At 43.4% G+C, this 26,872-nt stretch overlaps 1 protein-coding gene across 1 annotated transcript in view; it reads right to left on the reverse strand.

Annotated features, from left to right (window-relative positions):
- Window positions 1–26,872, reverse strand: part of LOC143378743 (uncharacterized) — a 373,081-nt gene that overhangs the window by 83,567 nt on the left and 262,642 nt on the right. The window contains exons 4-6 of the mRNA XM_076830684.1: window positions 11,424–11,562; window positions 8,550–8,614; window positions 1,240–1,491 (exon numbers count right to left, since the gene is read on the reverse strand). Of these exons, the coding sequence (XP_076686799.1) occupies window positions 1,240–1,491; window positions 8,550–8,614; window positions 11,424–11,562 (456 nt within the window). The remainder of the gene's footprint in view (window positions 1–1,239; window positions 1,492–8,549; window positions 8,615–11,423; window positions 11,563–26,872) is intronic.

A 26,872-nucleotide genomic window follows, 5' to 3' on the forward strand; every position in this document is an offset into this window, starting at 1 on the left:
AATTCTTTGTGAATTAATTACAAGGAGATGAGAGTGGTTACATCACATTGAAAATGGTAAAAAAATGAAAGATTTTCTTCGCGATTTTCTCGAAATGATGTTTTTACAATCCGTGTGCAGTATAACTTCTACAATTTTGATTCGACTCGCTTGAAAAGTTGAGAGGATCTTTTCAATTTAACGATCTAAAGAAATATGTAGCGGTTTTGCGATATATTAAAAACTAACTTTGCTACGGACACTATTATACTCAATTCTAAGATAAAAAATGACATCATTTTTTCAAAAGATTATAATTTTCATAAAAAAACATATTTTAAAAAATCCCTACATATTTATTTAGCAAATATCATGCAGAAAATGAAAACGTTGGATTTATTGCTCTAAGTCCAATTGCTTTGCAGTTATCTTGCACACCAATTTGGCGCGCCCAAAAAAGAAGCTTACTGTACTTCAATAATTGTACAATAAATGCTTTGTAACAGATTCCTCATTTCCTTTATTATTTTCTCAACAAAAAGTCTTAAAGACAGCTGTTTTTTGGCGCACCAAAGTGTTGTAACCCTTTAATTCCCCAAAAAATACTTGATCTTCGAGCGATTTGACTGCCTACTTACTTACAAGGGAAGATCCCGAACCCGAAAATTCAAAAAATTCTGAAACATTGTGGATATGTAGGGAATTTTCTCCTGATTACAACGCAATTTTTTTTGCTGCCCAAAATCACACTAACGGGGTGAAATTAACCCCTGAAGAAGAAATATTTTTGTTTCTAACTTTTTTCTAATTGTTTAAACAATCGATAAAACTTTTGCCATTTGATAGATCTAATTAAAAGAAGTAACTTTTGTCTTGAAATTTCTTTTCTACCCCTTACAGATTGCGAGTTAGAAAATAAAATCGAAAAATAGCCGAATCTTCAGGGGTTAATTTCACCCCGTTAGTGTGATTTTGGACAGCAAAAAAAAATTGCGCTGTAATCAGAAGAAAATTTCCTACATATCCACAAAGTTTCAGATTTTTTTTTAATTTTCGGGTTCGGGATTTTCCCTTGTTAGTCCCCTGAAGCGTGCACCACTAGAAGGTACACGCAATGTGTTTCACAGAAATTTAATCCCCAATCTCTTTTAAAAGCTCTAAACACACAATTCTGAAGCATAAAGGTCGCCTAAAAGATCTTTTAAAAGCCTTATCTTAATCCTATTCAACCCGAACTGCAGAAATTCGAAGGGTACTCACCTGCGCTTTCAGAGGCAGGTATGTCGGGGCACGCCTGGTATCTGAACAGCAATCTGCTGTCGTCGGTGCAGGTGTCGACGTTGCTGACGGGCACGGAGCAGGTCCCATGACCCCGGTTATAGGAGAAGGTCATAGGGCCGCGAAAAGGGCACGGCACAGGTGTCGCCTCCTCACGGAACATCGAATAGAGCAGAGCATCCCCCGTGATGGACGAGCACAGGGATGCCAGCGAGCTCCTGCTGTTGCAGTAAGCTGGAACAGCGAATGAAATCTATGTCACGAGTTGGCTTAATAAATCCAGTTAACCCTAACAAGCGCCGCACTCCAATTTTAATAGACCCAGTCCATAAAGCGGGCTTTACGACACGTTCGGTAAATCGAGTAGCAGTCGTTCAATTACTCGCTCTGCAATTTCCAGCGACACCTATTCGCGACATGTACACGGCGCAAAGACAGCTCGACGCGTTAACTTCCCCAGAACAGCCATAAGTTCTCTGGCCGTGCGGGGCGGGCTTGGCAGGAAGTCGGCCCTCCGGAGAGAAGGAAAAAGGCCAGCGGAAGAGGGTGTGCGGGGGTAAGCGGACGATGACGAATCTTCTCTGAGTAGGAAGTTCATACCGGGGAGTAACTTTAACCGAGGATATTCCTCGCGATTTCTTCCCTTCCGGCTGGAAAAGTGGCGAGACGCTCGCTCAGGGACTTGGGCAACTTTTTCGCGAGCAGGTGTTGTCGCAGCTGGAGGAAAAATCAAAAGGCGATCGACTCTCTTCCCTCCTATACCTTCCGTTCCGTTTCCACCCATTGAAAGCTTCCCGAGGAGTGCTCCCTGGCCGTTGCCGGGCGCGCTATCAGATCCCTTTCTAATTCTTTCCCCTCGAAGGGCCGCGGGGGTTAGGTAGAAGCCGAGATCTGTTTCGCGGAAACAGAAATCCTCTCCGGGCGACACTAACGAAGTTTAGAAATTATTCAAATAAACGAACATCTCGTGGCGCCGCAGAAAGAAAAGAGAACGCCGGGCAGAGATAACGATGTAATTTTCAAAGCGCGGAAATGGAAAAAGTGCAATGCCGTGTCTTCCCCCTATTTCCAAGTTTCCCCGGGCTGTTTCGCTCGGCCAGCTCATTTATTTATTTATTCTCGCGTGGATGCCCGCTTCGAGTCACCCTTTCTCTTGCCGGCTCCTCAAATTTTCATCATCATTTATTCGTTATTAGGATCGACTTTCATTTCCCCTGGCCTCCGTACCGCCCGCAGTCAACCAAATTGCGTCCACGCGGCGTTTCGACATAATTAATTTGCCCTTCCAAAGTCGCGTCTCCCGCTGATTAATTAGCCGCGCTTTATTCGCCTCCGCGGGAGCCAGGGAAGTCGCGGCCGAAGGTATCGCCGAAACGGGGTTGCGAAATTAAAATTAATGCGAATTAAGAGAAGTCCCTATAAACGGCTTATATTCTAATCAGGTTTTAGGAATTTTTCGCAAAGATACCAACGCGCCAATTCTGTCGGAATTTTGAGAGTACTTGATTTAACGTTGTAACAAGTGAAGCAAATTTTTATGACAGTAAAAATATGATAAATACAAAATAAGTAGAGCGGTGTCGTAAATAGGTTTTTTTTCGAGGTGCGGCGCCGGTTGTAGCGACCAATACAATTTTTTTCAATTTATTTAGCAACTGATTTCATAAGAATTTATTTATTTATTTAGTTTTTTGTGAAAATAGTCACATTCATCTGGATTAGCTAGGCATAATGAGCTGGGACACATTTCGTGATTACAGAGTTTACTGTTCGAAAGTTTTTAGGCGACAGACAAACACACACACAAACATTTTCTGCTTTATATATTAAGATTGTAAGAATACGAACCTAAAATGATGTAAGAAAATTGCATATTTTATAACTGGCGGAGTTTCAAACGATTAAGTGTGATTTTCGCAAAAAGCGCTTTCTTTGTAAAAAAAGGGGGGTTGAAACGAATAATTTGGTTAAACCTTTAGGTTCATGTTCCGAGGAATATTATAAACTAAAAACGTGCAAAATTTGAAGCCGATCGGTTAAATAATTTTTGAGTTATCCCTGGCGCCAATTTTGACGCGTTTAAAGCGAGTTGAATTTCTGTCTATAACTTTGAAAATGTATTTTCGAAACGTTTTAGAAGCAATGTGTGGAAAACATTTTCTTTTGGACTTTTCGGTGGATGTATAGGGTCTTCTCCCCTTAATACAACACAACTCGCCGTCGCGGCTCGTCAAATTCCGTCTCCACCGCGCGCAGCCCGTCGCAGGAAGCTGTCCAGACGAAGCGACGCGTAATTTCGAAACTGGAAGACTCGCAAAAAGTGCAATCCCTTGTCCCGGGCGCCGACTTATCCGCGCGAACTCGGCCACGTCGACTCGCGCGATAAACGCGTCCTCGCCGCCGGCCAATTAAATCCAAAGCGCGCCGCCCCCTGCGGGCCTACGGTAATTCCGCCCCTTAAACTTTCCGCTGAACGCTTGCCGGGAAATCTTTCCGCTCACGGTCGAGTCGCGCGCTCGAAGCGCGAGTCGCGCTTTATTTACCCCTGAGCGTGTTCGGTAATGAGCAGATGGGAATGCGCCGAGTTTTTTTTTAACGAACGCGGAGAGCCTCGCGGTGGAAACGGCCCGGCGCTTTGGGGGTTGAAACGGGGGAGGACGTCGCTGAGGCGTGGGCACGCTTGTTTCGTGGGGTCAGGTTAAGTCTGGTGGAAGCTTTCCGGCTCGTTCTGGGAACACGTCCGCGGGGGAAAGGATTAGTTGGTCAAGTTCGGGTTAATGCGGGCGAAGGCTCATTTGCGGACACTTAGTTTTTTGCAATTGCCGGTCATGGGTGGATCACCTTGTAGATGATTCACGAATTGAATCTCATCCCCGGTATATACCGGGTGTATCAAAATTATTTGTCGCAATTCTCATAGCGGAATTCTACGCCTCCGGATCGGTGGAGATCGGTTAGAAAAGTGGACCGTAAAATGGTCCGTGGCCCAGTTTTGCAAGGTCAAGTTTTTTAATCGTGGCGTGTACTACTCGTCGAGAGGCGAGCAAAAGTTGGACGGACCTGGGTTAGAGAGTGTCAAGGGAATCGTAGATCACAACTCAACCGATCTCTTAAAAAACAATGTTACCATTTTTCCATTGTTACTCAATGAATAATGATTTCCATAGGGAAATTTTAATTTTGTGCTGTTTCGTCAATGGCACATTAGTTAGTCGATACCGTAATATAAGAATATTATCAATGAGCGTAAGAATTATCGCAAGTTTCACATCGATTTATAAGAGAACGGTTGGGTCACGATCTGTGGCTCCTTTTTTACTCAACGCGAGTAGAATACTTTTTTAACCGATCTCCACCGACCCAGAGGTGTAGAATCTCGCTGTGGTGGTCGTGAATATAATTTTTATACACCCTGTACTATTGCGAGATGAGAAGAAGAACGACTACCAACAAGCTGAAATGTCACAGGGGCAAGGGGAATCGCCCGCTCGCCTACCCAATTCCTTGCAACAAAGTCCGCCGCGTAACGCAGAATGCGAACGAAACAAATCACGACAGTAGTCCAGGAAATTAGGATCTGTCTTCGGAATAAATCCCACCAAGCTAAGTTTCGGTATCGGCCTTTATTTGGTCGTTTTAAACAATATGTCAAAAGTCCCTATCCGCGCCGCTAAAAATTTTACAGAGGGTTGAAAAAAACTGTTTTTCGCGAATATCTCGTTATCTAGCAGTTTTGCGACAAAAATAGTCATTATACAATTTATAGCTTAGGAAATTCTCTACAAAAAAGGTGGTATGAGTTTTTTCGTAGGAGTAATGAGGACGTCTGCATCGTCTTGAGCGTGTTTCACGTTGATGTTGGCAGCTTCCAATTTTTGAGACAGCACAGCAATAAACCTACTGTTGTTCTTTCTATTCGCTTTACACGTGCTACATCCATTGATGCTGACGTTCTCATTACTCCTACGAAAAGAACTCATAGCACCTTTTTTGTAGAGAATTTCCTAGGCTGTAAATTGTGTAATAACTATTTTTGTCGCAAAACTGCTAGATAACGAGATATTCGCGAAAAACGTTTTCTTTTTTCAACCCTCTGTAAAATTTTTACCAAATAAAGGCCCATACTAAAATTTTGCTTGGTGGGAATTATTCCGTAGATTGGGCAGATTTCCGTCTAATTTCACTAGACTACAGCCCGCGGATATGGACAGCCGCTAAGACCGAAAAGTAGGACTTTGTTGTATACCAACGTCATTTAAATCTATATAAAGTATTAGTCAGCGCGTTAGTTTTCCAGATAGCAATAGTAAGCATCCTGAAGTCCTTCTTTTATGACCTTATCCGTACCCTATTACTCATCCTTGAACCTCGATCTCTATGCCTCAACCCTTAACGACCGTTAAACTCAGGACAACCCCCACTTTTCAGTTTACCGAAAACTGTACATATATATATATATTACACGCAATTCTTCCAGCTAGAAGCACTTGAGCACTTCAGTCCGAATAGTCTGGACACGAGAATCTAGTTCTGAATCTATAATCTAGTATTTATCTGTAATCGTCTTAGTTTCCGTTATTTGTATAAAGTTATTTAATAAAATAAAAGTGATACGAAAAATACGGAATACAACAACTTCTTGGAGGGGATAAGGTGGAGCGAGCGCGCGATTCCCCTTGCCCCTGTGACATTTCAGCTTGTGGGTAGTCGTTCTTCTTCTCGTCTCGCGATGGTACGTGTCTTTTCACAGAACGCAACGAATTCGTGTTTTCACAGGCATCATCGGTAGAGTCCGCGTTTCCATTCATTGGGTCGCCCGGAGCATGACAAGCCTTTTCCCAATCCCATTGTCACTGTCCGCTCCTTTCCCCCTGTTTTCCACAGAAACGACCCACATTTCCCCGCATGCTGACGGTCCGAATGCAGCCTGCAGGCGACGGTATCTGCGGCGTGACACTATGCAGATTAAAATCCGATAAAGGAGGAGGGGGCGGGAGGCGAGGGTGTGCCTGTGCGCGGGAGAGAGAGAGGTAGAGGCACCCGAGGGACTTTGACAAATCGTCGAAAAATGCGAACGGGCGACAGGAGGGGCGGTACCAGAGGTCGGTGTCCCTCTTTTTCAGCCTGCATATATCGAATCCACCCTCTCCTTTCCTCTTCAGCCTGGCTCCACTGCCAAACTCCACCTGACTGACGTTGTTGCTCTCCCTTCAGCTTCGTTTACCCCCCTACTGGTCATTTCAGGCTCGCGAGTATACTTTTGGGGGTCTGACAGGCACGTTGACGTTTCTAATGGTTTCACCCTTGAATGACGGGTGCGGGGTCCATTTTGACCCATCTTTAATATCGAACTACACGCGCTACTTTTATCGGTAGTATTATTTTTTGAAGAAGATACAATCTTTGGAGCAGCACAAGAATTTAGAGTGTCTTGAGGAGTGCACGAATAAAATTATTTTATTAGGATTCAAAAAAAGAAACATGGACCTGCATTGGACGAGCAGTAAATTATCCACCGTTCAAGGGTTAATAAAGTGTTCCACCCTTTTCAATGGAGGAGTTGCTGGTGAACGTTTGAGACAAAGTTAACGTTCATTAAGAATCTTGTTTTCGATGATTCCCTCGTTTCTTTTTCCTAAAATTTTGACTGGATTATGTCGAAATCTGTGCAAGCTGTCCCCGCTTCATTTGGAAGAGCTTGTACATGCACGTACACCCTCTCTTCACCCGCCCCTAACCCATTTTTTATCCGGATCCATATTTACTACCCCCTCCAGCCACCTAACTCGTTTCCCCTCGCCACGGAGAGCATCGCTTACAACCACAGTCCGAGGATCAAAGTGTCGTTAGCAGGTTTGGAGAAAAAAGAGAGGCTTGTATAGTCTATGAGCTACGCCGGAGCGAATAGAATTATCAGGAAACGTCGTTGCTGGATCCTAGGCGGGGTGAAAGCGCCCTTTGCGAGCGAAGACGCTTCAAAGCGGACGAGACGCTTCTCGAGATTCAACGATTTCTGAGACACCCCTTCTTCGACGTAGGCGCACGTCAAATTCTGGCAGGCGAAACAGTTTCTTCGAGTCCATTGGATATTTAATCAACGCGAATCAATCTCCACTTTCGTTCTGAAATAATCGAAATACATCGCGTGGCACGTCCACTTAAATTCTCCAGCTAAGGTTCATGAAAACAGAAAGCTGCATTCTTAATATTTAGCGCGTCCTCAATCTATTGACCGACAGGTGGGTCAAGATGCTTCTTAATCGTGGGGAGTAGTGCATTGTATCCATAAACGATGTATGGCTTAATATACCTTCGACCTGAGTCTATAATTCACGACCTTCTTTATTCGACGATCCTCCACAGGTTATTTGTCGTAGTGCCGTACTATCCTAGTTTGCGCATCGATAGCAGATTTAGAACTTAGCAGGGAGTTAGCTTCGAAGTTATCTAGAATTCCAGTCGATGATGTGATCTTGCAATTTAGTGACCCCGAGGTACCAAGACCTTGTCCCCCGAGTGTCCAATTCACGATGACCCCCGGGGCACTCGGAACGAAACCATGGAAAACTAGCATGTGGCGTGCTAATGGAAAACAATGTGCCCGAAGCAGGGCTGATAAACTGGAGGTTCGGAGACCGAGGCGGTCTCGGGCAGCGGAACCGAAGCCGCGCAATAATCTGCAACGATCTACACGAGGATCCTCGATAAATATCCGGAACGAGAACCATTATCACGTCCCAGAAACTTCGCTATCCATTCTGTTGTCGGGCGTATTAACGAGGCACGGGGGCTGATTGCACGATAGAATCCCGCCAAAGTGCTCTCGACTTCTTTTCCACTGTAAACGAGGCTCGCAGACCCCCCCTCTCCATCTGGCTGAGAATTAGCAGAACTATTGCCTGTTTCTTCGCGTTCTCCTGCACCTCCTCCAGCTGCTACTCCACCCCCACCCCCCCATCCTGGTCCTCGTCCTCGTCATCCCCGGGGTTTGCACAACGAACGAAAGTCGTTAAGTTCCTCCCGGAGAATTATTCCGGCCAGCTATGGCTGTTGTTCCCGCCGTTCCTCGCCCTTCTTCTCGTCATCTTCGAGCTTTTAATTACCGATCGGCATTCTAATTAATGAATGGATTTCCCCGGGCCACCGGGGAAATCGTTATCGATCGGGTCGAAACAACGGCTATCGGGAGGCGGACGGGGACGGGGATGGCGCGAAACAGGGCAGAGAGAAAGGGGAGCGGGCGTCTTCCAATGTTCTTTCGGGAGTGGAACGGGTAGGATTGTGATACTTACTTTCTTTGTACTGGAGAACGTTCGAGTGCTTCTCGTGAATGACGACGCAACGGTAGCAGGATTTTCTGGAACAGAACGGAAACGGGGGTCTCTCTTATTCAGGCCTTTCATTCGATATCGCTCGACGGAATTAGAACGCTTTCCCTCCACCCCCCGCGCCCCCTCACCCGTACGTTTTTCTCCTTCGTTGTTTTCTCCTCCGTTTCTCGTTAGGCGACGACTCGGGATTAACGGGGGGTGCCCCGGTCGTAGGATAATGGCAGCGCGCTTCGCCGCGCGGGAAACTCGCGAAAACGTATCGGACGATTGACCGAATTAACGCCCGCTGATAAGAATCCTGATCCCGGCAAACAGGCTTGAACTCGTCACGTGCTTAACGAAGGGGGCGAGAAAACGGGAGTATCAAGTTCACGCTCGCAACACCCTTAAGGGGGGGCGCACTGTAAGAAATCGGAAAAGTCGGTTTATTTTTTTTTTACATTCTACCCCTGTAGGTTGAATCGAAAGAGGCGGGCTACACGAAAAGACAGTTATGCAGCTTCCGTCGACGCGGTTCATCGTTAACGTCTGGTGCACGGTAGGGGGATGCTTCGACCTCGTTTCCATCAACCTTCATTGCATCATAATTCCTCTCATTAAACGGCGTGTTTAAGGAGGAACTTCAGTGACAATCTTAGCCAAAAGTTAATCCATTTCCGAGATATTAATAAGGCTTTTTCCTGCGATGAAAACCAGTCAGAAATGGCAACGGTGTATTTTTATCGCAAATTCAGTTGAATTCGCTCTTATTTTTTTTAAATCTTATTTTGCCAGTTTATTGAATATTTTATGATTTATCATTAACTTATTTGATGGAATGTACCTGAAATGCAACTGCTAGAAATGAAATAATCAGACTATAATCTTCCTTTTTACTTATATGAAAAGTAGTGAAAAGTGTGCCAATGTGTTGTATTTGGTGAGTGTTGATCATATATATCTTAATTATATTAATAAAACTATTATATATACATAATCTTCATGAGTCGGAAATTCCTTGCGATCGTGGCAACGCTGCTCAATGAGAAAATATTCTCGTGCAGCAGTTGGTAATACTCGCGAGCTTCAATCGTGTTCAATCGCATCGCGTGTGTGTCGCATAATCTACAATTTTTGTTGGCATTTTACGCGAAACACAATGTTCAAAGCACAATCAGCTAAATAAATATAAATATAAATAAAATACTATTAATGAAAATATTGCTAATATTATATCGATTTTTTTAATTTCTTGCACAGGAATTCACCCGTTTCATATTAGCTCTACTCCTATTTTTATTATCATATAAAATTCATAATTCAAAAATTTGTTGAACATTGTTTAACTCTCTAAGGCCTAGACTCTTGAATCCCTATTTCACAAGTTAAATATAAACAGGTGATCAAATTTTACGCACTTTTAAAACGAGTGTTTTCTGGTGCAACTCTGGGAGTTAGAAGGTTAAAAATAAATTGTGCTTCATTTTTCCCACGAAAACACTATTGCCATTTCATCTGGTTTATATACATTGCAAGGAAATTTTCTACTTTTTGACAAAAGATGAACATGAAAATTATATTCACATGTCTATATACTGATAATTACGCATTTTCATTAAAGACCGCAGAAGCTGCCACGAATATGGAACAAAACGCAGTAACGTGTTTCAAATATTCCCGCCGCTACAGCCGATTGCGGCGTTGCCGCTCTTTCACAGTTACTCAGCTGACAATCCAAGAAAGACCAGTTTTCCGTGTCATTTTCTTTCATTTATTCAAAAACCATCGAATCAATTGTCCGGAATTTTTGTGACAATCTTGTTCAGTGTTTGATCTTTCCATACACAAGATTTAAAAACCTTTGGCCTATTATTTCACCCTTAATTTTGTAGTTATATTCTCAATATTGCGTTTCCCCTAAGAATACATGTTAAATTGAAAGTTAAATAATTTTAAACCTACCGAATCAATTTTTCTTAAATTTTGCGGAGGATTTTACTATTGCATGAAGATTGATTCCTCCAATTTTCAAAGATTTTCGCTTATTTTGAATGTTACTGAAGTTCATCCTTAATGTGCCTCGGCATTCAGACGCGCGGAGAATATTTGCCGGCACTCGCAGTTTAAATTTCAACCCCCCCGGGCCCGTGTCTCACGGCACCTTGGCCCCGCGCAACTTCCGCCTTCTTTTTTTATCTCGCTCGTCGACATATCGATCGGACACTTTGCCAGGCGAGCGCGATAGAAATCTCCACGAAAACTTGGGGCAGCTCGTGTGACACGAGCATTACGCGGCGAAACGACGCTCCCCCGACTTCTCTTCCTTCTCTCGCGTGTGCCACTCCGGAGCTACGACTGCGAGGCGGCAAACCCCCGCTTTTAATCCCCTCCAGCCCCCCTCCCCCTTCAAACTTACTCCCGAACGTATCGCCTATTTTTAACGAGGCGACGTTTCGCCAAGAATCGGCCGCGATTTTTTGTTCTGGAATGTCCTTGGGAACTCGCGCAACGATTAACCCTTCGCGTTTGGTACTTCTTTCTACCCCCTGGAATTTTTCGATTGGACTTGATGCTTGGGTGGTGATTTAGGGGGAAAGCATTACAATTCCGCGGCACCCCTTTTTTTATACTGTTGGGGCAGAGGTGTTGGCGACAATATCAATGGAATAGTCCTTCGGGAAAATACAGTAGGTGCCAAAATTAAAAAAAAAGTTTGTCGGAAAATGTTCTACGCGTCAATGGTAATACTATGGTACATGTAGGATTTGATGTTTGGCACTCTTACAGTGTTTTCTACAAGGACTCATCAATTTTATAGCAAATTTCAGGCGGGACATTTATGCCAAGTCTACTCACTGGTTCACTAAGAGGAACTTGTCGCCCTCGCTGTGCAGGCACCTGCCCTTTCCGGACAGCTCGTTTCTGGAGATGACGATCGGGTGGGTGACACCGCTCTGGAACCAGGTGCCTTCCCATCTCGGTGGAAACGTGCATTCTGAAACAATCCACGCAGGCAAATTAGTCAAACCTATCTGCTTCGTACTTAGGGGAGTAAAGGAAGGTAGGGTACATGCAATTCGGCAAAAGTTTGAGTAACTACTAGGAACAGTATCGCTAGCAAGGCAACCCTTGCTCACCGATTGGAATGCAACTTTGTGGGTTTATAGAGTGACTCAAGACAGTAAAAATGGTAAAAGTAACCTCAAAGTTAAATAGGCATTCCCACTTTTTCACGTATAACTCCTAAAGTACAAGAAACTTACAAGAAACAAAAGTTGAATGGTCAATAACCTCTACAAACTCACGTTAATAAAATTTTGAAAAGAATTTTTAAAAAAATTCCCAAACGAAAAAATTTTTTTTTTCAAAATTGTGTTAACGTAAGTTTGCAAAGCTCAGTGTACCATTAAATATTTGTTGGAAATATTTTATTCTATCTCTTGTACGTTAGGAGTTATACGCAGAAAAGTGGGAGTGCCTATTTGACTTTGAGGTTAGTTTTCGCATTCATAAAGGGCGGTTCTTGGCTTGAGGTTGAGCACGGGTTCGCGGTGTTCCCTTGTAAGTAGTGTTCCTGATTTCTCGATATTCTTTGTTTCTCGAGAAATCAGAAATCAGATCATACTTCCCGAGAATTCTCGAGAAATTGAAAAAAATATTACAAAATTTATATTTTTGGAATAATGTTAATAATATTTATCAAAAACACAAGAAAACTTTATCTAATTGTTCATTCCTGTCTAATTTGCACAAACCTGGTATAAATGAAAAAATAGATATTAAATATAATCGATATATTTATTTATTTAATACAAAATTTGTGCAAAGTGAAATTTAATTTAATTTACATTACTTTTTTATTTTAAAATGGTTTTTCATCTGTCTCTTTTTTTGTGATAAAATCTGTAGCTGTAGAAAACTCTCTTTCGTTTTGCGTGGATGTTGACTTAATCCTATGTAGCATATCCAAAAGTTATGGTAAATTGGGTGTCCTTCCAGTGGACTCAAAAATATGAAATTCCGTTATTAAAGTCCAGAATTTATCGTCTTCTTGGTTGATATTAATTTCTTGGAGGCTCTCTGCGATTGCAATCTCTAATTGTTTTCTTAATGGTAATTCACCATTTTGAGGACTCAATTTTACAGTACTTTCAGGAGAATCATGGTTACTGCTATATTTTCCGAAAAGTCTAGCTCCTTAAAAATTGTCTTAGCGTTATATACATATCTGTCGCGGATATTAAATGACAAACGCGTCTTTTGAATCTTTTTCAAGAGATTCTCCATTAACTATGCAACAATTTTATAAGGGACATAATAGTTTTGTCTCTTCTTTTCGATATTTCTTCTTTAATAGCCACAAGAAACTCATTACTTAATTCAGTAGGTACACCATTTTTCTAAATTGTTAAAAAACAATTTAAGAGCACCTTCACCAGTGAATAACGTCGAATCTTCTCTTCTAAGATTTTCTATTGTAATTCAAACAGGTTCTAATGCTACTAATAAGATTTATTATAAATTGTAGATGTGTTTACACGTTCGCGATTAACTAGTAATATACAAATTGAACTAACTAAAAATTCAATTCCGAAAATAAATGAGATTTATAATAATTTTCGTAGACTCAAGTTTCTCGAGAAAACTAGTATTTCTTGAGAAGTAAGAAATAAGCATTTATAAAATTTCTCGAGAAGGAACACTACTTGCGAGGTACCACAATCATAATTCGACAAAAGAACTTCGAGTCATTGTACACAGTCCCATTTACAGCACCGCTACATCCGTCATTAGCTACCCCTAGCGAACGTTCACTCTTCCCCGCGTAACCCCATTCCGCGCCACTTCGTTTCCCCAGGATAGTACAGATCTTCAGGAGCACGCGTCCTATTATCATAAAGAAGAAAAAAGGGACGATGAGGCGACGTGATATTCCCCGACGAAGTAATTCGAGACAAATCGTAGCGGGGCACGAAGAGACAAAGGGGTCAGGATCCGTGGAAGCAATGGCGAAGGGAATGCGCGGGCGAGTGTAAGGGTTGAACCGAGGGAAGGGCGCATAGCCATGGCGTCGAGATGGGAATTCCCGGGACGGGATAATCCCGGGGGCGAAGCGAATTTCCGGAAACTACTGCCATAGCACGGAAGGGATACATCCAGCCGAGTTATCGACGATAATCGAAAGCCTGGGACGTCCCTCGTGCCTCGTTCCTTTCTCTTGCGCGTGCGGGCACGCCGAAACGCTGCCCTTCCAGGGGACACACATGACTGTGCATTTCGAGCGGAAGGGATCCATTTTCGCGGGCGCGTTTCCGAAAACCAGTCGCCGCTTCGTCGACTCTGTCCAGCGCAGAATCGAAAATACGACTTTTTGCCGGAGCATTGTCGCGGCGTCGCGCCCTCCCTGCGGTCTTTCACGTTTTGTCCGCCGCTGTTCCGTCGCAGCCCGTTGTTCTTTTCACGCTCTGTACTCCGCCGTGGGTCCTTGATAGTGGCTAATTGTGTTTCGTCCTGTTGCTTCGATACTATTCTGCGGGGGGACGAAGAATCGGAGGTTTGAATCGACGCTTTTATTTTTCCTTCGGTCACAGTTCTACTCACTCGGCTGGCCAGATCGCAGGAGACTTCTTTCTGCCTGAATCTATTATTCCATCTATATTTGAAGGGTTAGGGGAAAGCAGGGAATATCACAAAACAGCCTTATCGAGAAAATTAAGTTTTAATACTTTACAAGCTTCAATGAATTTAATTTTCTTATGTAATTTTCTTCTTAAGTAATTTCTTGTTTTACTTTGACATCAGGAGCTCATTCTTAGGTAAAGAGTGGGGATATTTTAATGTGAAGGAAGAGCAGAATGAATATTTCCTTCTGAACAAAAAAGTCTACCAAATCTTTAATGTTATCTTGCGGGGGTATTTGGACATTAGAACCCCTTGTGATTGCACAGTTCTGTAGACCCTCTTGCCAACAATAAAATATGCTATAAATCTCAAAATGGACATTCCCAGTTTTTCCCCCTACCGTTCATTTAACGACTTTGATCTGAGAAGAGAATTAGTGGGAAGTTTGATTCGCAATAGAGCCCTACTTCTACTCGTGCAACTACAAGCTCGTTAAAAATAAATTCCTCGCGAAGCAGCAGACCCTGATTGGCGACAACTCGAGCTCCGCAGTGGCCCACGATGGCTCACGGTGGAAAAAGAATCGCGGAGCAACATCGCGTGTGGATTCGACAATAGCTTAAAACGTAGACGAGACTCGAGCATGGACATTCGATGAATAAATCAATCGGCGGAGCAAGCTTTCCCTTCTGGACGTTGCTCGTACAACACCGATTTAGCTTCCGTTCCAGCGCGACCGCCTGCTGCCACGAAAACACCGCGCGATAAATACATAAAATGGCCCTTAAGTGTGCGGTCCATAACGAGGGGTTAATTAGATTTTAGACGAGCAGACCGACGAGGGAGAGTAGGAAAAATATTATTCCACGGGGATCCAACCCTCTCGCGGTGGGGACAGACGGACACGGGTAGCGTTTTGCTAGTCGCGTCTTTAAGTAAAAGCTCCGCAAACAATAGCGGTCGTTGACGTTTTTTAGCGTCGAGGTGTTGATTCATCTAATTGTGGCACTCGTTCTCTCGACTTTCCATGGACAGGGAAGAGAAAATAATCGAGTTGGATTCGTGGTTCGGCGACTCGCTTCGTTGCTGCCTCCTTGCTCCACTTTCCAAGCCACCCCCTCCCAATTTCTCCCTCTCGGCAGAATATTTCGCGAAGCACCTTTCGGTCCATGGAACAGATGTCCCTCCTTTTAACGCGGAATAAAAAAATTTATCCTCCGCAGCCGGGGGGGACGTGCTCGTGGAATAATAAAAACGCGAAGAGAGCGTTTTAAGAGCTCCTCCGGCATTGCTTATCGCGGGGAGCTGACGCTGGTATTGACGCGTGTCATTTGGAAAAGTTTTTGTAGCGTCGCCGAGAAAAAGGGGCTTTTTAGTTGGTCCTTGCGCCGAGGAAATGTCGGAGCCGTGTTTTCCCTCGGCTGACGCGAACACCTCGCGTACGCGCCGAGTGAATTTCAACTTCAATAATTCAGAACAGAATTAGTGAAACTTGCACCGAACTTAAAATCGATACGTGCACTTTTCAGACACGGGGGTTCGAGAGAGACACTTTCATTATCGTTGTTTAAGTAAATTATCTTGTACAGTAAATATTCGTTATATGTTCAACTCTCGGGATCGCGCATGAACATATAACGAGTAGGAGGTTGCGAATTTTAGCTCGAGCTGGCTTGTTTATTCAAGCGATACTGCCTAGCCTCAGGCTCGCTTGTATGCTTTGCCACCGAGGCAATCGGCAGTCGAAGAAAAGGACAGCGAGTGAGAAAGAGTGAGAGCGAATGAGAAGGAATGGCTGACAGTCGAATATGAAATTGACTCATAAGGGAAGATCCCCAACCCGGAAATTCTAAAAATTATGAAACTTTGGGGATACGTCGAGGATATACAGGCTTTGTTTTTTCCTGCCCAAATTCCTGCCCTCGATGGGTGTGAAATTAACCCCTAAAAACCCAGTGATTTTCCAATTTTGTGTTATAACTTGCGAACTGTAAGAAATAAAAAAAAAGCTTTCAGACAAAAGTTACTTCTTTTTATTAGGACTATCATTTGGTAACCTACAGTTCTTATAGCTCGCGAAATAAATCACACAAAATCAGAAAATATCCGGATTTTGAGGGGTCAATTTCACATCTATATATCTATATATCCTTTATATATCTCTCAGATTCATAATTTTTTTAATTTCCGGGTTGGGGATATTCCCTTGGCAGTATGATCCAAATCACACCGTGTTTGGCCTTGTTTTCATCAGAAAAACTCATTACTATGTTAAAAATATTTTCATAAGAATAAAACCAAAAACTTAAACATGTAATTTGACATGAAGCCTGTGGTCTTTAAAAACCAGGCCGCGCCGCACAGTGGGGAAATTTCGCGATTTTATGGCCAAAACCACAAAAATAAATTTTTGAATTCAAAATAACCTTTTCATATAAGAATCAATTTTCAATACATAAAATAGTTATCAATCCCATAATATCCTGCAATGATTTTCATTCCTATTTTACGTTGGACTATTTTGATTCTACAAATGCAATTATTAATTGCTAATAGTTGCTAATCTTGTAATTATATGCATTTTTTTAAACACGATCCAGTGTGTCTTGTCTAACATACGACATAACTGTGACCGAGACTGGTTCACATGTTAAACATTACAAACCTTTTTATTTTTTTTTAAACGATTTTATTCAGCTTCGATCCCCTGTTTGATTTTTTGTATTATGTATGTTTGTTTGTCGTCAGAAGCGATAACCCTTCTGCTAAGCCCTGCTGCACTGTAGCAGAGGCATGCTCCAACAAAGAAAAAAGTGTATAAATGTAAATAATAAAAAAATCTTTATCGTTCGTAATTTTTGTGAGTGCTGTTTTTCGGATAATTTAGTTTCTCATACATTAGAACGTAAAAGTGCCGAATTTTATATATTAAAAATAAGTTTTGAGGTTTTGACCACGAAAATGGATATAGTTCTTCAATTGACATTTGTATTAAATTAGTAAAATTCAAAAGTTTCATTTCTGTAGTTTTAAAATCGCAAAATTTCCCCACTGTGCGCCGGTACGCTCGCTCGTGTCTTATCTCAGGGTTGGTTTGCTTTGACTCGTGTCGCATTTCACGCTTGAGTGGTTCCGAGGGAGATCTCTCCAGTTGGTGGGGCGAGACGACAATCATATAACGAATATTTCTGACGGACATATAACGAGTATCTACTGTATTTCTTAACCGAGCTACAAAGCAGCTTCTGCAAGCTTTCCTCGAGATGGAATTAAACACCAAAAACGAAGGAGGAGCCTCGTTCAGACGTACGCAGCCGTGGGGGGTGGTTATTTACGCGCGATCCCAGCGCCTTATCGTTAACAGCATCGGAAGAGCGGCAGGGAGCCCGAGGAGATTCGATTTCGCGATGGATGGGGGGCCAACGGCGTTGGTGGGCCAGCACGAAACACTCGCCCGTTTTTTCCTCCGGCTGCCGCGTTCCATTCCGCTGCCCTCGCTACGCCCCTTCTGCCCCCGAGGGTGAGATTCTCCGTCGCGAGTCGGGAGCGGCTGGCGCGAACTGTGATTACGGATTTCGAGTCTCGCCCGCGGATTTTACGAGCCCGTCGTGAATCGCGCGACCCACTCTCCCCCTTCGCCCATCCCTTTCCCACTCCCCTCGCCCAAGAGCTTCGCCAGCCACCTCCTTCCCAACCCAGGCACCCTGAAACGCGGGGGAGGCAACGCGCGGCATACAAACCGCATGGAAATAAATAAATGCCTCCGGAGGGCGGCCGGCGACGGTGAGACGGGGCTGAGGGTAGAAGGGTGGTCGGAGTATTCGCTCCAGGGACCCACCACCACCTGCTATCGATTTCAGCCTCGAAACCCGGGGCCGATCTGACGAATGACTTCTTTTCCGCCGATTTTCTTGCTCCTCCGCGGGGAATCGCGCGGACCTTGTTCCACCTTCGGATACACCATCCCCCTCCAATCTGCTCCGCGGCCCTGAGCTTCGGTTACGCTACTCCAGCGGGACTTTCGGTGCTTTAGCGATTCCGAGCGCGCAACGGAACGTGGCTGGATACCGGGGGTGCATCCGGCCGCGGAGTGACATCGTTCTGACACCTCGACTTGTAGCTTTGACGTGTTTCCTAACGTATCGAGTAACGCAGGGCTTGATGACTGTAGGAGTTTGCAGGTTGCGACGACGCTAGCTAGTCGGGATTTTGGTAATGAGTAGTATCGACGGGATACAGGCAGCCGCTAAGGGGAAAAAGATTCGAACAGGTAAGCCAGATAAACTCGGAGTCGAATAAATTGAAAAGCTACATCGGGGAAGCGGGAGCGTGGACCGAGGCCGATTAAAGATTCTGTTGTCAGAGAGGGCGGAAATAGGCGGCCCGGAAGTGAGACAATACGAGCGAGGGGTTTCGTATTTCATCGGCAGCGCGGCTTAATATCAATAAATTCAGGCGATATCTCTTAGCGGCACTGTATCAAGGATTTCCGCGTGCCTCCAGACTCACCCGCTACCGAGATAATGAAAGAATCCTTACGCAAAAAATGCGGTGGAATATACTCGAGAGTGCTCCGTGCGTCTCGCTCGGGGATAAATAAAATAACGGATGAATATCCCGCGCGAGTTAAAAGCGCGGATAGATGTTTATTACGTTGGTTATCAGAGATCGCAAAGCAGGTATTGTCGAATTTGGTATTGCTTCGGGACTTGAAGCGGACTGGAATTGAAAATGGCAACTGAAATTGGAACTGAACTCATATTCAAGTGGGAATTGTGTAAACCACAATTTCTTTTTAAAATTTTGCTGGAAACCACAATTTCTTTTTAAAATTTTGCTGGAAACCACAATTTCTTTTTAAAATTTTGTTGGAAACCACAATTTCTTTTTAAAATTTTGTTGGAAACCACAATTTCTTTGAAAAAGTTTTGGTGAAAACCACAATATCTTTAAAAAAAAAATTAGTGGAAGCCACAATTTCTTTTTAAAATTTTGCTGGAAACCACAATTTCTTTTTAAAATTTTGCTGGAAACCACAATTTCTTTGAAAAAGTTTTGGTGAAAACCACAATATCTTTAAAAAAAAAAATTAGTGGAAGCCACAATTCCTTTTAAATATTTTTGATGGAAGCTACAATTTTTTTTAAAAATTTTGCTGGAAACCACAATTTCTTTTTAAAATTTTGCTGGAAACCACAATTTCTTTGAAAAAGTTTTGGTGAAAACCACAATATCTTTAAAAAAAAAAATTAGTGGAAGCCACAATTCCTTTTAAATATTTTTGATGGAAGCTACAATTTTTTTTAAAAATTTTTGTGGAAGCCACAATTTCTTTTAAAAAATTTTGCTGGAAACCACAATGTACTTTAAAAAACTTTGGTGGGAGCCAAAATTCCTTTGAAAAAGTTTTGGTGCAAGGTATAATTTCTTTTAAAACATTTTGGCGTAACATCGATGATGATAAGGTGGAGCAAGTTTTCGATCCCATCACAAACCTGTGCACCAAAAAAAAAAAGACGTGGTTAATTATTTCAAGAAAATGCATAAAGCCGATCTTTGAAGCAGACAAGCGACGTTTCTTTGAGGGAACGGTCGCGGTGGAGAGCTTCGCGGAGGAGAACGAAATGGGGTGGCGATTCGCGAAAATCCAGTGGCGTTACTTTTCGTTAGCCGAACGACGGTCGGGCACAGGGACGGCGGAAGGATTTGAGAAACGCGAAATTACGCGGAGTATATTCTCACGGACGAGTCATTACTTTGCTGCGACCTCCTTACCGGGCGTATCCTGCTTCCTCCGCTCCATTCACCGAGCGAATAACGATCCCCCGGGTGGCTGTACGTCTCCCCGGAAATGGGCCGCGTTCTCCAATTGGACAACGATAATAAGGATAATAGCGACGAGAATAATAACGGTGATGATTAGAAAAATCGCGCCAGCACCCCCTGGAAAGGTCTGTGAAGAAATCACCCCCAATTCGAATTTTTGGAGACATTACAGGAGACAATTACAGGAGAATATGTAGCCCGCCACAGAAGAAGTTCAAGTGCCGAATGGCAGCACTCTTCTTTCAGCTGTTCCATAGCGTGGTCATTTTTGTTGGCTTATTTATTTACTATCGTTTTTTTCTAAGAACAAAATATAAAGATCTTTAGCACCCCTGGGCCAATGCCTTTTTTTAATTTGCACTTCATCAGCTTCAATCCAACTACTAGTCCTTCTTCTTTATAAAACTAACAAATGTGCATGTAAGCGACAAGAATTTGAAAGTCTTTGATAGACACTTTGCCCTATGTTAAGTATCAGTGGACGTAGACCGTAACTGTATAACAAGTAATACAACAAGAAGTTACTTTGAAGCATATTCTAACTTGTAACGCCAACAATTAGAAATATGAAACACATCTGAGTTAAAATATTCTTCTTTGTATCCAATATCTTCTTGTTGTATTAAGACCATTCAAAATCTAATCGGGTCAACCATTATTGAGATTCTGTTACCGAAGGGTTCTTGATAGCGGGTCGTGGCGTAATATAGACACTCTGTGTATCGCGCTGCGTGAATACTTAGCGCGAGACACTACCGTGTTTCTTGATTAACAGGGAAAAAATGAATTCCTAGACGGAATAGAAAGTCACAAGTCTACTTGCTTGAAACAGAACTCCAAACTCTCCAGTAGGTATTCCATTCGAAACATTTTGTGATACACTTTCTATTTCTTCGTACACTTCTACGATCCATTTAGGCACGAACTAGATACCTATGTCACCCTGAACAAACCGTGACTGCAATGTTTGTACTTTTTTCTCCCCCTGTACGACATTAATATTGATTAATAAATATCTCGAGCGATTGGAGCTCATCCCGAGTCACATGCTTGATTCTCTCAAAGCTCCACGTCTCGCACTCGCCATATTTTTAAAAAGGTAGAGCCACTTGATCGCTCAAAAGATCGTTCGAGATTCCGAGAATCGGTTTAAAGCGAGGGATAAACATCTTGAAAGCAATGAGAAAGGAAAATAAAACTATATTTCGCGGTAATAACGATAACTTTCGACGAGTTTTAATCGCGCGACAACTACCGGCGCGCGTTAACGAAAAATGGAATTTCCCCTCTTTTTTTCCTCCGCCACAGGCAGAAAACCGTCGGACAATACACGCGATATAACCGGTGGCGGCAATTTTTCATTCTTTATCCCTGGCACAATCCATTTCACCGGCATTCAAGCAGCCGTAACGACTCCTGCGTGGCTGTAATTTACCCCAGAAATGGCCCACGACAAAATACACCCTGCTCATGGGCGGCGGGTCACGTGGCCTGCCCCGAAATTTCTTGATTAAGACGACGGGCACGCGATCTTCCGTGGCCGCGTGCACTCGTTTCTCTTCCGGCCCCGTCGATCAATCTTCGACCGCCGCCGGTGCCGTTTCCCGTGGAAAATCATAGGAAATCGTCGCGACGCCGAAACACGGAGCTCGCTGAGACGGGCAAGAAACGCGATCCTCCTAGCGGTCTCGTTATCCTCCGCGGGGGATGCTGCACGAGAGCGCGACGCCGGCGATCGTCAGTCCTCGATGAATTTATCGGTGATTTACGAGGGGCGACGTATCGCAACGCTCCGCGAGGGGGGAAATTGAAATCTCACCCCCGACGGTGTCCGCGGACTTAATTTCGCGAAATCGATCGAAAGTCGAGGCAAGTGAAATTAATTCGTCCGGGTGGCGGAAGCTCGCCAACGTACCGCGCGGACTTTATTTCATCTCGAAATGGAATTGCACGCGAAATAATATGTGCTGGAAATGAACTCTGATTGCTTCGATGCTCGCGGCGATATTTGCGCCGACGTTGTAAGAATCGAGGGGAACAAATTAATAGCGCCCGGGCGCGGGAACTCTGTAACCTTTCCTTCGTTCGTTCCAATTTCCATTGTGCGGCGTGGAATAAGTAATGGCCATGGCTTTCGCCAATGAATCTACCCGGCTGGATCGGAGCGCGTTTCTTAATTATGATGCTCGTGTAACGCGCAGCCAAACTATCAAACCAAGGATTGCAACCCGCCCGGAGCGGGTTACTAGTAACGTAAGACAGTCTGGTTTAGAGAGCCACTTAAGGGGGAACCCTATTTAGGACGCTAGGAATAAGGTGATTATTGGGAATTTTTTTCTGAGTAACTGTTGAGCGGATCTTTTCCAAACTTTCAGGGTATTTTAGTTCACATTCAAACAATAAAAATTAATTTTTTCGTTACAAAGTGTTCGGTAGAAATGGAGATATATGAACACGTTTGTTAGGACTCGCGCGCCTGAGTTGCAAATTTGCGATTGTAATGGTGGCCCCAATTCTTCCCTGAAATAAAAAAAAAACAAGGGTTTTCTTATTTCTAGTACAACTACATTGTCGATGAACCTGACAAACGGGGAAAAAGTTAAAAGTTGGCAAATTGGTGGTACTTGAAAGGAAAAGTTACGATTCTGCTCAAAGATATTTCGTACTATTTATGAAAAAAGACTTGTCCAATTCAATTTATTTAGCAAAGTTATAGGTCCATCGACAATGTAATTATACTAGAAATAAGAAAAACCTTGGCCATTACTTATTCCACGCCGCACAAGTATATATTTTAAAGTTCTTGTAGTTTTTTTTCGCAATGCGATATGTAAATAAATAATGGAATTATAAGCGATCTTCCGGCAGCGTTTTTTTTTTATTACGGTGATCACTGTAGCTTTGATCTGGTTCAACAGAAATAAAACATTCGACCAAATTTAGTTAGTATATTAGATTATCTTGTCCTTAATCGTGGCTTTCTCGTTTCCGTTGCGTAGTTTTTATTTTACAGATGAAAAATGATGAAACATGAGCGCGATTCTGTAGTGAAAATCGATACTTTTGCTATGAGAAGCCGCTATTTTGTAGCAAAATAATATTTTTGGATAATGAACGATCAAGGACAAGATAATCCAATATACTAACTAAATTCCCGCGAATTTTTTATTTCAGATGAACTAGGTTAGAATTAGAGTGGTCACCGCAAACTACTGAAAAAAAATCGCTGCCGGGAGATCGCTGATATTTTTTTTATTTATTTATATTCTCCATCGGGAAAATTACCACAAGTAGTTTAACATGTACACTTTCGAATACATACAAGTTTATTTAAAAAACTCTTCAAGTAGAAGGTGATGACGGTGGAAGTTTGGGCAATTGGATCCAGTTGGATTCATTTTGGAGTTATGATAATTTAATACACATCTTGACTGCGCACAGCTTGCAAGAAATAGCTGGTGTGTTGCTTGCGAGGGAGCAGCAGCGAGGCTTCCATCGGTTGGTCGATAAATTGTTTTGAATATCGCGGGGAGTATGGCATTATCGAAGCTCCATCATCGGGCGAGCAATTATCAGTGGCAACATCGTTAGTCCGTAAGTTCGAGATCACAATGGCACCTCATCGGTTCCCGTGGGAGATTCGAGACGGGCTGGGCCGATCTGAATAGAGCGGATCGAATCGCCAGATAGTATACAATCTCTCGGATGAATTCTTGTTTGCAGAAGGTATGACGGCTTCCACCCCTTCTCCAATTGAAATCGAAGTAATGGCGGGGAAATTTAACGCGCGTTAGGAACCACTGCAGCTCCCCCGCGCTGGGGTCTGAAAGAAAAGGAAACGGAAGTTGGTCCGGGAAATGTGGGCTTCGGAGGCATCTCAATTAGGATTTCACGAATATTTGCGTTGGCTGAAAATAGCTGGTTTTATAATTCTGTAACTGGAGATTGATTTTGCGGAAGCAAATATTAATGAACCTCGTCTGTTACTAGCGGTAATTCTATTGTTAAGTTGGGAATCCAACTAAAAGCTAAGTGAAGCTGTGCTATGTCTGGCTGTGTCATAAAACATAAAAACATAGCACAGCTTAGCTTAGCTTTTGGTGGAAACGTTTCCATAAAGTTGTATTAAATTATAAGATAGGTTTTTAAACTTAGCATAGCTTAGTTTAGCTTTTAGGTGGATCTCCAGCTTTAATTAACCCTATTTTATCTAATTTAGATAGTTTTTTAAAACTTAGCATAGCTTAGCTTAGCTTTCAGGTGGATCTCCAGCTTCAATTAACCCTATTTTATCTAATTTAGATAGTTTTGTAAAACTTAGCATAGCTTAGCTTAGCTTTCAGGTGGATCTCCAGCTTTAATTAACCCTATTTTATCTAATTTAGATAGTTTTTTAAAACTTAGCATAGCTTAGCTTAGCTTTCAGGTGGATCTCCAGCTTTAATTAACCCTATTTTATCTAATTTAGATAGTTTTTTAAAACTTAGCATAGCTTAGCTTAGCTTTCAGGTGGATCTCCAGCTTTAATTAACCCTATTCTATCTAATTTAGATAGTTTTTTAAAACTTAGCATAGCTTAGCTTAGCTTTCAGGTGGATCTCCAGCTTTAATTAACCCTATTCTATCTAATTTATACTGTAAACGATATTAGTATCAGTTTCAAGTCATCGTTGCGCCAAATGTCTGACCAACAATCATTTCCACTAATGTGATATTGTGATTAGTCCCTAGTTGACCGCGCGACTCATTCGCGGGAATCAAATCCTTTGAATTACGTTAATGGGAAACAGAATCTTGATTCCGCTGTGGATGTACGGGCACAAAGTATAGTTTCATTCACCATGCGCAATCTTCTCTGCAATCAGCATACGTCCTTAATTAACACGATGGTTGTATGCCTGCCTGCGTTGACTAGTGCACTTCACTGTGACCTACTAATCCTCAAAGCGGAATAGATAAGAAGTGGCAGTTCTGCAGCTGGACACTGTTCTTCCTGCCACAGCTGTGATTAGGACGAAGAGACCAGCATCGAGGGACCGAATAAACTCGAGCGAGAAAATTCGCAGGAACGACTATTAGACGTCAGATCGGAGAAAACAGAGATTTACGAGCAGCGAATGAAATATTCGCCGATACGAGCACGGTTAGGCGAGATTAAGTAGCTGGATCGCGTACCGCTGGGAGCAGCCCGCTGTTGATACAGACCGCCGAAACTTTGGCTATAAACTGCTCGCGGCTCTAATATATATCATTTATCAGACGGAAAAGTAGCGCGAGCCGCGCTCCTGCGGGGGCCATTTTCAACGGGCCAGTCTGCAGAAAGAATTTCACCTTACACAAATTCAGCTGGTTAATATAAATGCACCACCGAGGACGCTTATCGCTGTCCACCTTAGAAAGTCCTCCTATGCTTCCTCCCTTGTAAAATCTATTTTCGGTGGGCATTATGCTTACGATAAGACACTACAAAAGATTCGTAAACCTAAGACTAGTCAAGTCACAACGCCGTTCCGAATCGACGCTGTAAAACTTCTAAATTGTACCAGTTATAATAATAAAGAACCAGTAGTTATTAAATCGGAGTTACCTCGACGACACGGCTGATGTGAAAGAGAGAGAGAAAGAGAGAGAAAGAAAGATGGATAGAGAGAGAGGTGATTTTGACGAAACAACTGTATATATCATTTTCCGTGCTTACAACCACTTTTTTAAATAATAGCGTTTGAATATAGAGAGATTCGTACTACGTGTCTATAGGCAATAATGCCACAACAGGAGGTCAGCCTAATTGGGGAACCTTGGTCACTCCTCCACATCCAATCAGCAAAATAGCGAGTTCTCCAATTTTCCAAAATATCTCGAAGCATCTATTTTAAAATAAAACCAAGTTCGCGCCTCGCAAATATGCAGTCTTTCAAACCTACGTCCACTTCAACTAGCTCTCCGCGTGTTAATTTTTCCCAAAAGCAGCGGCACACTCCGCCAGAGGAGTTACGTTCTCAAACACAGATGTTGTGCCGCAGCAAACAGCTTCTCAAAACAAATCTCTCCTCTTCATCACCATTCGTCCCAGCAACCCAGAAGTTTGGACAAACGTTCGTAAGAGCATTTAAACAATCCCGGCATTCGGTTCCCATCAAATATCGCGGGTCGGTCCTTTGTTCGCCGGACAAAAGCCCTTTTCGCGGGCAACGCGTCGCGACGAGGCGAGCGCGGCATCCGAAGCCGGCTGGAAATACTCGTACAAGTGACTATTAACCATTACTACAGCCGGGGCCGACTCGTCGGCACTTTTATTTCCGGCGCCGACGGGCTGGGCGCGACGGAACGCGAACAAGCTGAGCGGGGCCGGAGAACGCGGGGGATGATCAACCGGGGACGCGACAGCACACGGCGGACCAGCAACATTGTAGCCCACGGTGTCGCGTCTCTTCGCTTCCTGTTCCCCACTGCCGTCCGCCACCCTGCTCCGCGCAGGTCGACCTTTTCGGGAGAGCTAACGAATTCGGCAATCAAGGGGTATCGATTTCGATCTGTTCCACATGACTTTGCTTGCTCTTTCGTCCCTCTCTTCCCTGCCACTTCCTGCCTGCCCCCTTTGCCTAGGGTAGCGACGAGACATCTAGCCGATTTTCTGGCTGTGCTTGGAAGAACGGTTCTTCAGGATCTGATGAGTTATCGGGGGACCTGGGGACTTGTAGCTCCTCCCTCGTGTCAGGATCAGGTCACTAGGGCTACTAAATTGGTTCCATGGCGGTGTGGTACGGGAGCAAGGAAGAAGATAGCTTCTTTCGGGGTGAAACATCGTTTCTAGCCGCAGAGGCACCTAGTGACTTGGTCCTTCCTGGACACAGCCA

Source organism: Andrena cerasifolii, chromosome 2 (genome assembly GCF_050908995.1).
Source record: "Andrena cerasifolii isolate SP2316 chromosome 2, iyAndCera1_principal, whole genome shotgun sequence".
Taxonomy (NCBI): Eukaryota; Metazoa; Arthropoda; class Insecta; order Hymenoptera; family Andrenidae; genus Andrena; species Andrena cerasifolii.